We start from the raw sequence: 15,027 nt of genomic DNA on the forward strand, positions 1-15,027 counted from the left end.
TTCTGAGGGTAGTAGCAATGGAGACTCAGAGTTGCACTTGGTGAGTCTCTGGGGAGTCCTCTCCTCCCTTCAGCTGTCCCCTTGTTGGTGGAGCAGACTGGAGGTGGTGTCTCCACTGATAAACTGTTGAACTGTTAGCTGTAACTTAATCTCTCCTTAGGCCCCTCTCTCCTCTCTGTCACCAGCCACACATGTTTGTACTCACGGGTGATTTACTGGGTTCCTGTGGTCATTCTAGTCGTGTCTTGTTTCGGTCCGGGTGGTGTCCTTTGGTATTCCTAGTTGATCCGGGAGAGGAGAGGAGAGGAGGGGAGGGCAGGGGAGGGGAGGGGAGGGAGGGGAGGGGAGGGGAGAAAATGATCTGCTGCTCATAGCTCTGCCTCTGGAAGTCAAATCCTCCCTCCCTATATCTTCCCCTCCCATTTCAGTTTCTCTCTGTCCTATCCACTAAAATAGAAAAATAAAATGACCACGAGGAGTAGTGGATTTGTAGTACTGGCCTAGCAATAACCCTGGATACAGTGTGTGTGTGTGTGTGTGTGTGTGTGTGTGTGTGTGTGTGTGTGTGTATTATTTTGAAAGATAGGAGAGAAAAAAAAAAAGGAGAGAACCAGTCATCACTGGTACATGTGCTGCCGGAGGATCAAACTCAAGACCTCATGCTTGAGAGTCCAATGCTTTATCCACTACACCACCTTCCAGACCACTGTGGGTTCAATTCCTGAGAGCACAGATGACAGAGCAGGCCAGCAGCCTTCACATACACACCAAGAAAGAAAGAAGAAGAAAAAAAAACTTTGGTGACCCAGAAGGTAGTACAGTAGATAGATGTTGGGCTTTCAGATATGAAGTTCTGAATTTGATCTTTGGCACCATAAGTGTTAAAAGTGATATTCTCTCCTTTTTCTCATTAATAAATATTTTAAATAAGTCTGGGCCAAGGAGATTGCAGCATCAGTAGTGCATATATTTTCACACCTGAGGCATTGGAGATCCAAGTTTCAATCCTCAGCAATACCACAAACCAGAGTCAAGCTCTGGTATTGGAGAAAGAGGGGAGATATTAATGGACTAGGTAGAAAGGTTCCAGCTTAAGCCCTAACGTCACATCATTACATGTACTCAAGTGGTACTCTGACTTTTCTTTCTCTCTCTCAATGGGAAGGTCTTTGTGTCGTGTGTGTGTGTGTGTGTGTGTGTGTGTGTGTGTTTTGTTGTTGGAAGTAGCATATTGGTAGAATTTGTGAGTATGAGGTGCCAAGTTCAATCCTGATACCAGAGTAGTTCTCTCTCATCTCTTTTTTGCTTATTCTTTGTCTTCTCTAATGAAATAAAATCAAATTTTTCCCCCTGCTTCATCGCTTCTGAATCGACTCCCCTACAGGTGGGGAGCCGGGGGCTTGAACTGGGCTCCTTACACTGCTTCTTCCCCACCCCCCCCCACACTGCTTCTTGCACTCCTCACCACCCGCTGCACTACTGCCTAATTTCTTGAAATTAAAATTTTTAATTGCAAATAATAAAGGTATTTCAGAGAAAATGTTTTTAAGTAACAGTAAATCTAAAAACAGCTTTTTGTTGTCAATTGGAATTTACTGCTCCAGGTTCGCTTTTTCTTATTATTATATAGAGACAGAGAAATTGAGAGTGATGGGGGAGGGAGAGAGGGAGACCGGAAGCACTGCTTCACCACTTGTGAAACTTTCTTTTGTTTTTAAATATTTTATTTATTTTAATTTTTGAGAGAGATGCAGAGAGGGAAAGACACAGAGAGAAACACCCGTGCACTGCTCAGCTCTGGCTGCTGGTGGTGCGGGGGGACTGAACCTGGGACTTCGGAGCCTCAGCCATGAGAATCTATTTGCATAACCATTATGCTATCTACCCCTGCCCTTTTGTGAAACTTTCTACCTGTGGGGGGGAACCAGGAGCTTGAACCTAGGACCTTAAGCACTGTAATGTGTGTTCTTAACCAGGTGTGCCACCACCTGACCCCTCTTTTCTTTTTATTAATAGGAAGGGAAGGAGAGAGAGAGCGTGCGCATATGAACAGAGAGCATGAGTATAAAACAAACACACACACACACACCATCTTGCTGGAACATGCAATTCCAGTGATCAAACTCTAGACTTCATTCATTTCATTTGGGTCCAGTGTATAGTCACTGCTCTACCTCCAGGCTAGTTTTCAGGTAGAGAGATAGAGACAGAGGAAAAAAAGACCATACCACTGTAGCTTCCTTCATTATGGTTAGGGACTAGGCTAGAACCTGGACTGAGCACATAACAAAGCAAGTACACTATCCAAGCCAGCTATCTTGCTGGCCCTAAAAGTAGCTACTCTGTAAGAAATCATTTTGGGGACAGAGGGTAGATAGCATAGTGTTTATGTAAAGAGACTCTCACGCCTGAGACTCCAAAGTCCCAGGTTCAAAGAGCTAAGTAGTGCTTTGGTTAAAAAAAGTGAGGGGGGGAGCTGGGCCGGTGGCACAGTGGGTTAAGTGCACATGGTGCGAAGCGTAAGGACCTGCGGAAGGATCCCAGATCGAGCCCACGGCTCCCCACCTGCAGGAGGGTCACTTCATAGGAAGTGAAGCAGGTCTGCAGGTGTCTGTCTTTCTCTCCCCTTCTCTGTCTTCCCCTCCTCTCTGTTTATCTCTGTCCTGTACAACACCAATAACAACAACAAGGGCAACAAAAGGAAAATAATAGCCTCCAGGAGCAGTGGATTTGTAATGTAGGCACCGAGTCCTACCCATAAACCTAGAGGCAAAAAAAAGATCATTTGGGGGGCTGAGTGGTGGTGTACCTGGTTGAGCACACATATTACAGTGCGCAAGAATCCAGGTTTGAGCCCCCAGTCCCCCACCTTCAAGGGGAAAGCTTCACAAGTGATGAAGCAGTGCTGCAGGTGTGTCTCTCTGTCTGTCACTCTCTCTGTCCCTCCATTCCCTCTTGATTTCTGACTGTCTCTATCCAATAAATAAAAAAAATTAAATCATTTTTAGGGCTGGGTGGTAGGTAGTACACCTGGTTAAGTGCACACATTACAGTGTGCAAGGACCTGGATTCAAGTCTGCGTTCCCCACCTGCCAGGGGGAAAACTTCATGAGTGGTGAAGCAGGACTGCAGCTGTCTCTCTCTCTCTCTGTCTCTGTCTCTCCTGCTCCCCTCTTGATTTCTGGCTGTCTCTATCCAATATAAAGCTAATAAAAAAAAGTATTTGGGGGGGGTTCGGGAGGTGGTGCACCTGGTTAACCACACACATTACAGTGTACAAGGACCTGGGTTCAAACCCTTGATCCCCACTTCCCCACCTGCAAGGGGAAAGCTTCATGGATGGTGAAGCAGGTGTACAGGTGTGTCTGTCTCTTTCCTCTCTATCTCCCCCTTCACTCTCAGTTTCTCTCTGTATCTATCCAATTAGAAATAAATAAAAGATTTAAAAAGAAATCATTCTGGGGTGGTCTGGCAAGTGGAGCAATGGAGAAAGCATTGGACTTGCTGGCATGAGCTCCTGAGCTTCTCCCCCAGCAGCACCTGTACAGCGGAATGCTTTACTTTCTCTGTGGCTCTCCGATCTTTTGAAAAGGGAAACCATTTTGGGGGGTGATACTTGGGAAGCGAAAATAGAAAGCTATTTTGTACTTGTGTGTTATTTGATTTTAGTTTTCATTATCTATATGAGTAGGAGAATTGGACAAGTTCTTTATCCTAAGCTTGTAGCCTAGGAAGCAGGGAATATCTTCAATATCTATAAACCTTAGGAGGAAAGGGATAGTTGTTGAGTTAATCTTTGTAGGGCAAATGCAATCTTTTTTTTAAAAAAAAAAAAAGACGTATTTTTTTAAAAAGTATTTTACTACTTTTATTTTTGAGAGAGAAGACACAGAGAGACATACCAGAGCACTGCACAGCTCTAGCTTTTGCTTGGGGGGGGGGGGATTGAACCTGGGACTTCAGAGCCTCAGGCATGAGAGTCTTTGCATAACCATTATGCTATCTAAAGGCCTTTAAAACTGTTAGGAGTACCTACAACGACCCTGGGTCCATGCTCCCAGAGGGATAGAGAATGGGAAAGCTATCAGGGGAGGGGAGGGGATATGAAGATTGGATGGTGGGAATTGTGTGAAATTCTACCCCTCCTACCCTATGGTTTTGTTAGTTTATCCTTTCTTAAATAAAAAATAAAAAAAACTGTTAAGAGTAAAGGTACAGGGAGTTAGGCGGTAGCCCAGCAGGTTAAGCACACGTGGCGCGAAGCACAAGGACTGGCGCAAGGATCCCGGTTCAGGCCCCCAGCTCCCCACCTGCAGGGGGTCGCTTCACAAGCCGTGAAACAGGTTTGCAGGTGTCTTATCTTTCCCCCTCTATCTTCCCCTCCTCTCTCCATTTCTCTCTGTCTTATCTAACAACAATGACATAAGTAACAACAAAAATAATAACTACAACAGTGAAAAACAAGGGTGTTGTTAAAATTTGTAGGCTCTTGCCAGCCGGGTTGGCTTCGCAGTGGTGAACAGAGACGCGGAGACAACGGCTGGGCAGGGAAGCTGTATTTCTTTATTCAGGAACAACGATTCATAAACTAAGACAAACTAATCACCAAACAGAACTCTGCTGTCTCTTTGCGGCGGCGCAAGCACTCTTTCTTTTACTCTGGAACTCAGAAACCCAGGAACTCTGTCTCTCTGGCACTCTCTCTTACTCTGTAACCCTGAAACTCTCGAACTCAGGAACTCAGGAACTCTCGGACTCAGGAACCCTCTCTCGGGGTTCCTTGGGGCGGGGCCAAGCAGGCCCGGGAAATTAATAGGACTGATCCAATTCTCTTGGCGGGGGAGGGCTAGAACAAACCAATGTAAAGCATAACACACAAGGGCAACAAAAAAGAAAAGAAATAAATATAAAAAAAAAGTTAGGGAGTCGGGCTGTAGCTCAGTGAGTTTAAGTGCAGGTGGCACAAAGCACAAGGACCAGCATAAGAATCCCAATTCGAGCACCCGGCTCCCCACCTGCAGGGGAGTCGCTTCACAGGCGGTGAAGCAGGTCTGCAGGTGTTTCTCTTTCTCTCCCCCTCTCTGTCTTCCCCTCCTCTCTCCATTTCTCTCTGTCCTATCCAACAACGACATCAATAAATACAACAATAAAAAAGGGCAACAAAGGGGAATAAATAAATAAAATTAAAAAAAATTTTTTTAAAGTAAAGGTACAAGAATGAAAAGACTGGAGAGTTTTACTTATTTGGCTGGGATGTAATGTACTTGGAAGGAATAATACAACATGAAGCTAAAGAAAAAAAAAATCAAGATCTGTATCATCATGCCCTCAGAGGTTGTACTGTGAAGAATTTTAGGTAGGAAACTGTCTTCATAGTGATGAAGTCACAGCAGTGGGATATTTCAATGAAAGAGAAATGTAATGTAACCTGTATGGAAATGAAGGGGACAGGTAGTATTGGGAGGGTGGAGGGAGAGTTTGAGATACAGTGGGTAAATTAGAAGACTCAATATTGTAGTGTATGCGAGAAACCCAGAGGACATATTAACACCTGCATACTAGCAACTCCCTCTGTTGGGCATCCCTCACCCTGCATTAATGCAGAATTTACTTGGATTCTGGCCCTCAGATACCTGGTCTCACTTGGCTGCATCAAACCCCTGTGTGACTTACTGACTGTGATGGATTCAAAGATTGTGCAAGTGGCCCTCAATGGACTGGAGAACATCCTTCGGCTTGGAGAGCAAGAGGGCAAGCGCAGTGGCTCAGGGGTTAATCCCTATTGTGGCCTCATCGAGGAAGCCTATGGTATGTGCCCTTTCCCCAACTTCACATCTTCTTATAGACAGCTTCTACGTCTGAATCCGGGACCTGTAAAGCAATATTTGTGTGTGTGCTTTTGGTCATCATTGAATATAGTTCTTTTCTCCTTCTGAGAAGCAGCAAGTCAGTTTTCTTTTGGTAGGTTTCACAAGTAAGTACAGATGCAAAAACAAAGACCCAGAACTGTATCATGCACTAAAAGGCATGTTTTCAGGGGGTCGGGCGGTGGCTCAGTGGGTTAGCGCATGTGGCGCAAAGCGCAGGGACCGGCGTAAGGATCCCGGTTCAAGCCCCCGGCTCCCCACCTGCAGGGGAGTCGCTTCACAGGCGGTGGAGCAGGTCTGCAGGTGTCTGTCTTTCTTTCCCCTTCTCTCTGTCTTCCCCTCCTCTCTCCATTTCTCTCTGTCCTATCCAACAACGAATTGCGTCAACAAGGGCAATAATAATAATAACCACAACGAGGCTGCAACAACAAGGGGAAAAATGGCCTCCAGGAGTGGTGGATTCATGGTGCAGGCACCAAGCCCAGCACTAACCCTGGAGGAAAAAAAAAAAAAAAAAAGGCATGTTTTCAGCCATTTCTAGCCAATTCAGTTAAGCATACCTGATTGACTCATCACTCACCTCCAAGAAACTGATCATTTCCAAGTCATTGTGGGTTTGGTTTTCTTTTTCTCCTCCCCCCACCCCCAAGGGCTATTGCTGGGGCTCAGTGCCTGCACTACAAATCCACTGCTCCTGGAGGCTTTTTTCCCATTTTGTTGCCCTTGTGGTTGTTATTATTGTAGCTGTTGGATAGGACAAAGAGAAATCAAGAGAGTAGGAGAGAAAGATAAGACACCTGTAGACCTGCTTCACTTCTTGTGAAGAGACTCCTCTGCAGGTGAGGAACTGGTGGCTCCAACCAAGATCCTTATGTTGGTTCTGCGCTTTGCACCATGTGCGCTTAAATAAAAAAAAAAATTTTCTTGGACAGAAATGGGGGAGGGGAGACAGGGAGGGAAGAAAGATAAGACACAGAGTGGTACTGTGGTTCACTTGATATCTTTCTCATGTTAATTTTTTTTTTTTTTTAAATCTACCCAAACTCTACTCATCCCCCTTTGTCCTTGCCACCATAGGATTGGATAAAATCGAATTTCTCCAGAGCCATGAGAACCAGGAAATCTACCAGAAGGCCTTTGACCTCATTGAGCACTACTTTGGTGTAGAAGATGATGATAGTAGCCTGGCTCCCCAAGTGGATGAAACGCAACAACAGTTCATCTTCCAGCAGCCTGAGGCCCCCATGGAGGGCTTCCAGCTATAATGTCTGCCTCTGGGGAGGGGAGGGGATGGAACGCACCACCAGCCAGCAGAAAAAGCAGCCCTCTGGTGGGAGGGAAACCAGACCCCCCCCCATCATCAGCCACCACACACCTCTGCTGCCCTGGAGACTGCTCTTTGACCTGCTCCACCCCCTTCCCTGGAGGGAGCACCCTCTGGACAGAAAGAACCATTTGAGGCTCACATTGGGGATATGTGACAAGAAGGGGACATGTTGGGTTTTTCTTCCTTACACTATATTTTGGCTGCACATATGTCTTTAACCCAAGAGCCCAGGGGGTAGACAAAGGAGGACTGAGGCAATCAATTTTGCACCTTTTTTATTTTATTTTATTTTTTTCTTTGGTAACTTCCTTCCCTTTTTATCTTCCTTCATCCTTCCCAGTCCTCTGCCCTGATCTATGTTAACTCTTTATCTTGGGTACTGGAGCAGATGGAATATTCCAGAGGTTGGGGGAGGGCTAGGGAAGGGGAAATCTAAAACAAAGTGTTCTTGCTCTGACAGAATATTAACCTTGTATGCTTGGATTGAGTTATTTAATTTTTTTTTCCTTTTGCACATTCTTCTTGTATTAAGATAGCTCTTTCCAAGAGCCTTGAGTTCCTGGTTTTAGGAATCCCAGCTGCCAGCATTGTCTGGGACTAGAGGCTGAGGGGGAGGTTACCAAGAGACAAAGGCCCCTCCCTCCCTCCCTTTAACCCTTGCCCAGACCTCTTTAGTTTTGGGAGATCACCCTCACTCTCCTGCGGGAATTACACCAGTGGGAATGGAGGGGAGGAACACAGGCCTTCAGACAGGGCTTCCTATGTGTTGCTACTGATCCCATGTTTCCTTCCCACCTTCCAATGGTGCGACCCAACTTCATTTGTTTACTTGAAAATTTCCCTCGGAGTTAAACTTCTGAGGTAGCTGTATTTTCTCCTAAGCATGAGACAGGGAGCTGAATCCTTTCTCCTGGGGAGAAAGCCCTTGGGCTCTAGTAATCCTTAAATTACAGAGGAGGTTGGAATGAGAGTGTCATGTATTGGGATAGCCAAGGGTCCCTGCCTTTGACCTTCCTTCATCCTCCTCTTCCATAGTTGGATCATGTATCATGTATATTTTATTTCCAAAGGAGAGAATGTCAAAAAAAATTCTGTATTTTTTTATATTCTATATATTAGGTAGGTCAGTCTTAATTGGTCTCAAGAGGAAGAACTGTAATTTCTATAAGTAGGATACTGTGAGGAAGAACAAAAAGAGATGTAGAATCTTCCTTGCTCAGAAAGCCTGAGCTTGGTCTTTTTCTTCTCTGCTTGTTCCGGGCTACCACCTGGGACCAACCCTTCTCTCTGGAACCTTTATACAGCAGACCAGCCTGCTCTGATTGTCCCAGTACCTGAAGGGAGCAAGGATGGTACCAGAGCCTGGTGAAATCTCCCACCCTAGTTCTTACCGCTGAGTATCCTGTTTATATCAGGAAACCAGAAAGTAGTCTGCCTTCTCAGAGTCTCAAAGACCTTTTTATCTTTAATTTATCATATATGGCTGTCTCTACTATTATCACAGAAATTTAGCAGCCTCCATACTTTTGAGTGTTATTGATATCTTCCCAGTTCAAAATCCTTACACCTGGTTTGGATTTTACCCTTCTTTGTGACAGTTATAATCGTAATACCTTTTCTTTCTCTTTGAGTAAAGCTAGTGCAGTGCCTTAGTGGCTTGCCTATGCTTGTGTGGATTGCACATGATAGTGATAATAAAGCCCGGTTTGGGAAGAAAGGGTGAAGAAAGTTGTCAGATAAGTGTAAACCAGTTGTGGAGCTGAAGACATAATAGTCTTCCTTGCCCCTCCCACTCTATTGTGTTCTGTCAGAGTGTCCTGCTCCAATCTGTACTTCTTTCTCAAAAGCAATGGCAGTCTTGCTTCCATTACTACATATACCCTCTGGCTCAGGTAAAATCCATGCTTCTCTGTGTACAGATCTAAAGTTCAGGTGCTCACTGTTGGCCGCTGGTCTTGATTTTGCCCTCTCCTAGTGTTGAAATCCAACTCTAGAACTCCTTTTTTAGGAAGGTGATACAGAGCTAGTGGTTATCACTGAAAAGTCACCAATGCTGTATCACCTCAATTAGTTGGATAGCACTCTTTAGTTTTGGAATGATCTAGCTGCCTCCAGTCTCCCAGGCAGAGTACTACTTTCACCTCACCTACTGACTTCATTCCAAAACTGCTCCCTTATGGTTCAAAGAAGAGCCCACCCCCATTCCCCAGTATCCCAGGATACAGGGCGGGGCACTTTAGTAGGATCTACCTTGTGCATCTCAAGCAATACTTAAGTTTCTGACATTGGGGCTAAATTGTTGCTGTGAGACTTACATATCCTTGCTTCTCCAGCTGTTCTTCCAAAAATCTACCTTTGCTTTCTATCTCTACTGGATAGAAAACGTTTGATCAACTGGCTGGCTGCTACTTAAAATGCATTTTTTCTTCAAGGACTTCAAAGTCTTAAGTCTCCCAGAGCACAACATGAGAACAGATTTCAGGAAGGGGGGGGTGATACCTATGAGCTTTCCTTTGTTTTAATACCATTTTCTAACTCCCACTCACTCACTGAAATTCTTCCAGACAACAAAAGTAGATACATCATCATCTGTGTCTTTCTCTCCTTTGGCCATCCTGGAAAACGACATAATCTCCATATAAAGCTCAGACTTGACAAGTCTTCATAGGTCCCATCCAGGCCAATTTGGACTCCTGGCCTTGACCAGGGTAATGCCAAAGCTTTCTGATAAATTTATGAGTAGAGGCTGCAGGGATGATGAAGGCATTCCCCAGTCTACTTTAGAGAATAGCCTAACATGTTTTTGAAGCTTCTAGCAGCAGTAACCAGGTGTGGCTGTAATAGGCAAGGAGCCCGTTTTCTTAAAAGTGTTCAAAGAATGTTTTGAACAGTGCCACCTATTTATTGCCAACTGCTCTGGGCATTCCAAACCTAAATCATCATCTTCCATAGGTCTGGTTGTAAAACCTGCCTTTAGTTCCTACATGTCCCCAGAGGCTGCAGCCTTCTGACCCAGCTGGCCATCCTGGTTACTTGAGGCAGTGGGTATAAATGACCTTTACAAGGAACAGGCGTTGATGACCTCAGCTCTCAGGGACCCTTAGTGTTCCCCCTTACCTAGCTCTTAGATCTGTTTCTACTCTTATGGAAACCACCTTCCAGGATTTTTTCTTTCCTTTTTTTTTGTTTTTGTTTTGTTAGTTTAACTGCACAGATAATAGCTGCTACAGTGCTTAGTTGGAAGAAGGCTTTTAGGCACAGGCTTTCTATTTCTCAAGCTAAACCAGTGAAGAATGAAAACAAGCAGGATGAACTGGATTCCCATAGTCTCATGTTTCTACCTGCCTTTGCCCTACATCCTTATCCTAGAGTGTCTAGTAAACTACAGGGAAAGAGATGGAAGTCTAGCAATACTTTCCTTCTCATCTCACATAGGCCTTTCTCTGAAGGCCTCAGCTAGCTAGTTCATCTTTTCTCCCCTAGAGAGAACATGGTACCCACCATCTTGAGTATTCAGATTTATCTTGTAAGCTCAAATTTGTATTCTCAGTTGAAGTCAAGGAGCTACTGGGTTGTAAGAAAAGTCATGATGCAAAAAAAAAGTGCCTTGGCTTTTCTGCCAACTCAGTAGATTCTTAAGGGGCTCTATAGGGAGAACAGACTGGCTGGGGTACTCAGGAATATGTGTGCCTGACTGCTTGCCTGGCAGGCTGGGGAGAGATATGACTCGGTGCAATGATCCATAGAAATTGTTTATAACCGATAGCAACATCTTCAACTTGGACTACCCTGGTAGAGTAATGAATGTGAGACTGAGAGATTGCTTGGAGTAGGTTTCTTCTACAGCTGTTTGAGGATTGCACATTATAGACCAATTTTGTTCAGTATTTTTTCTGTGTCTTTCAGATTCATTTGCTAAGTCGAACCAATTTTGTTCAGTATTTTTTCTGTGTCTTTCAGATTCTTTTGCTAAGTCGATTACGCTGAGAGTTTGGCCCTAAGGAGAACCAGGTAGTAGATACCCACTGCTCTTTGGCCAAGGCCTTCATAAATGATTCAGTCATCCCATTGTCCAACTCCTAGTGCTACCCCCAGATCACGGCAAGGGAAGAATTTGAGATCAATACCAACCAAGTCTGTGCTGTTACTTTTTTCCTCTGAGAGGACATTTTGCATCAGGTCTGTGCTATGTGTAGAACCAAAAGTGGGTGGGAGAATTAGAAGTGACAGCATTAAATTTTGGGCCCAGAACTCTGGGAAAAAGGTTTCTGAATAGTATGTTACAAAAGTCTTCAGAGGTTTGGGGCCTACTTCACTATTTCTGGGCCATTCTGACTGCTCATGTCCATATTAGCATATACATGAACCTCTCTGCTAAATACTAGCCATGCTTTCCTATGTAAGCTAGATTTTCAATCTATGGGTTTGAGAATAGAAACTTTTCCTGGGACTGCAGAGAGCAGTGAAGGAAGTCAAAAGTTTAGCTCCTAAGAACTGGTTGGAAGCCTCTGACTCATTCATGTCCTTGGAGTCTAACTCTGAGAACTCTCAAGACTCTGGAGTTGGGTGTTGATTTTTTTTACCAGTTTTTGTTGGTACTACCTTTAATTGGACAACTAAGGGAATCAAGGAGTCTTAGGTTCTCAGCTACAGACCTGAGGAAGGTGAATCAAATTCTTTTCCTTACTGATTTTTCTTTTCTAGTTAATTTTAAGTTTTTCAAAAACTAAACTAGCTATTTTCGATGTTCTCAGGGCCCCTGGGTAGACAGACACAAAGTTTGATTTCAGAGCAGATATAGGCCAAGAAACAGTGGCATTGAGTGTGCTGATCCAGACAAATGATATTTATATACACATCCAATTTAAAGAGAAAGTGTTATTTCTTTAGGTTTTAAACACTGTAATAGATAATAAAGCAAAAAATAAAAACCTGTTGCAAAGTTCTAAATTGTATTCTTTGGTGTGGTCTTAGACTTTTTTTTTTTTTGAATGAGGAAAAAGTGTTGGGTGAGGGTAAATAGCATCATACATCCTTGTGCACTGTAATGTGTACGCTTAACCAGGTAGCCTGGCCCCAAGAGTCTAGGACTTTGTACCAGAGCAGTGTTCAGGTTTCAAAAAAGAAAAAATGTATGTGATCTTGTAGCCACAAAAGATTACTACAAGGCTGAGGAGATAGCATGATCCTCGCACAGATTCTTGGTGCTTCATACTATGTGCGCTTCACCTGGTGCACCACCGCCCAGCCTCCTGGTCTTTTTTCTCTGGATTTCATTTTTTTTTAATGTGTATATATGGGGGTTGGGCGGTGGCGCAGTGGGTTAAGTGCATGTGGTGCAGAGCGCAGGGACCGTCCTAGGGAATCCCAGTTCGAGCCCCCGGCTCCCCACCTGCAGGGGAGTCACTTCACGGGCGGTGGAGCAGGTCTGAATCTTTCCCCCTCTCTGTCTTCCCCTCCTCTCTCCATCTCTCTCTGTCCTGTCCAACAACGAACGACATCAACAGTGGCAGTGGTGATGACCACAACGAGGCTACAACAAAAAAGGGGGGGGGAAGGTGGCCTCCAGGAGCAATGGATTCATGGTGCAGGCACCGAGCCCAGCAATAACCCTGGAGGAAAAAAAATGTGTATCTATATACACACATGTATATATACTCAATATTTTATTGTTGGGTAGAGGTTGAGAGGAGAGAGAAACTGGAAGACAGCTGCAGCACTGCTTCACACTTGTGAAGCTTTCTCCTTGCCAGGTGAGGGCCAGCCAGGGGTATGAACCTGGGTCCATGTGCACAACTACTTTAAATATAACAGTAGCGTGGTGGGTTAAGTGCAGGTGGCGCAAAGCGCAAGAACCAACATAAGGATTCCAGTTCGAGTCCCTGGCTTCCCACCTGCAGGGGAGTCACTTCACAAGCGGTGAAGCAGGTCTGCAGGTGTCTTTCTCCCTCTCTGTCTTCCCTTCCTCTTTCCATTTTTCTTTGCCCTATCCAATGACGACGGCAATAACAGGACCTACAACAGTAAGGCAACAAAAGGCAATATTTAAAAAGAAATTTAACAATATAGTTTATGATTTTCCAGTAAGGTCTTTAATTTTTTTATATTTTCCCTTTTGTTGCCCTTTTCTTAAAATATTCCCTTTTGTTGCCCTTGTTGTTTTATTGTAGTTATTACTGATACCGTTGTTGTTGTATAGGACAGAAAGAAATGGAGAGAGGAGGGGAAGACAGAGAGGGAGAGAGAGAAAGACACCTGCAGACCTGCTTCACTGCCTGTGAAGCGACTCACCTGCAGATGGGGAGCTGGAGGCTTGAACCGGGACCCTTAACGCTGGTCATTGCGCTTTGTGCCACCTGAGTTTAACCTGCTGCACTATTGCCCAACTCCCTTGTTACCCTCTTTTTATTGTAGTTGTTATTGATGTCATCGACGATTGATGTTGAAGACAGAAGGGGAGAGAGACACCTGCTGACCTCCTTCACTGCTTGCTAAGCAATTTCCCTGCAGGTGGGGAGCCTGGAGCTGGAACCTGGATCCCTGCGCCAGTACCTGTGCTCTGCACTATGTGCGCTTAACCCAGTGTGCTACCACCCAGCCCCCAAGTGTTAAATTGTTTTTTTAAAATATTTTTTAAAAAGATTTTACTTATTAATGAGAAACATAGGAGGAGAGAGAAAGAGCCAGACATCACTCTGGTACATGTGCTGCTGGGGATTGAACTCAGGACCTCATGCTTGAGAGTCCGATGCTTTTATTCACCGCGCCACCTCCCGGACAACTTAATATTTATTTATTCCCTTTTGTTGCCTTTGTTGTAGTTATTGATGTCATTGTTGGATAGGACAGAGAGAAATGGAGAGGGGGAAAGAAAGACAGACACCTACAGACCTGCTTCACCGCTTGTGAAGCGACTCCCCTGTAGGTGGGAATCAGGATCCTTAGGCCCGTCTTTGCTCTTTGCGCCATGTGCACTTAACCCGCTGAGCTACTGCCCAACTTCCAAGTGTTAGATTCTTAAACATGGGATCATATGACATCCAGTGTGCCAGAGTAATGCTATAATTCTAGTAAATAAATACATAAATCTTGAGAAAAAAAAAAAGCAGCCCGGGGAACCGGGAGGTAATGCACTGGGTTAAACTCATATAATACGAATTCCTAAGAACTATGATGCAGGGGTGGGGGGGTGGCATACCTGGTTAAGCACAAGGATCCACTCAAAGATCTGGGTTTGAACCCCAAGCTCCCTACCTGTAGGGGGGGTTGCATCATAAGTGATAAAGCAGGTCTGAACATGTCTATCTTTCTCCTTATCTCCCCCTCCTCTCTCGTTTCTGTCCTATCCAATAAAATGGAAAAAATGGGGGGCCAGGTGGTGGCACACCAGGTTAAGTGCACACATTATAGTGCACAAGAACCCAGGTTCAAGCCCCTGGTCCCCACCTACTGAAGGGAAGCTTCACAAGTGGTGAAGCAGTACTGCTGGTGTTTGTCTCTCCCCCTATTTATCTCTTCCCTGCCCTATTTCTCTGTCTTTATCCAATAATAAATAAATAAAATGGAAAAGTGGCCACCAGGAGCAATGGATTTGTAGTGCCAGCACCAAGCCCCAGCAATGACGCTGGAGATAGCAAAAAAAAAAAAAAAAAAAAGAAGAATAAATAAAATCATATGGGGGGGAGGGCTGGAGGTGGTGCAAAATTTACCATGTGCAAGGACCCATGCACCCCACCTGCAGGGGGGGAAGCTTCAGGAATAGTCAGGGAAATACTGCAGGTGCCTGTTTCTCTTATCTCCCCCACCCCCTCTAAATTTCTCTCTGTCCTATCA

General features: G+C 44.7%; 1 protein-coding gene across 3 annotated transcripts in view; it reads left to right on the forward strand.

The window, feature by feature from the left end:
• KPNA6 (karyopherin subunit alpha 6) overlaps window positions 1–12,145 on the forward strand; it is a 65,893-nt gene extending 53,748 nt beyond the window's left edge. For all 3 annotated transcript variants that reach the window (XM_007538497.3, XM_060205764.1, XM_007538496.2), the window contains exons 13-14: window positions 5,630–5,808; window positions 6,945–12,145. In XM_007538497.3, coding sequence (XP_007538559.1) covers window positions 5,630–5,808; window positions 6,945–7,132 — 367 coding nt within the window. In that variant the 3' untranslated portion in view covers window positions 7,133–12,145. The remainder of the gene's footprint in view (window positions 1–5,629; window positions 5,809–6,944) is intronic.
• Window positions 12,146–15,027: the final 2,882 nt, after the last annotated feature.

This window comes from Erinaceus europaeus, chromosome 13 (assembly GCF_950295315.1).
Source record: "Erinaceus europaeus chromosome 13, mEriEur2.1, whole genome shotgun sequence".
Lineage (NCBI taxonomy): Eukaryota > Metazoa > Chordata > Mammalia > Eulipotyphla > Erinaceidae > Erinaceus > Erinaceus europaeus.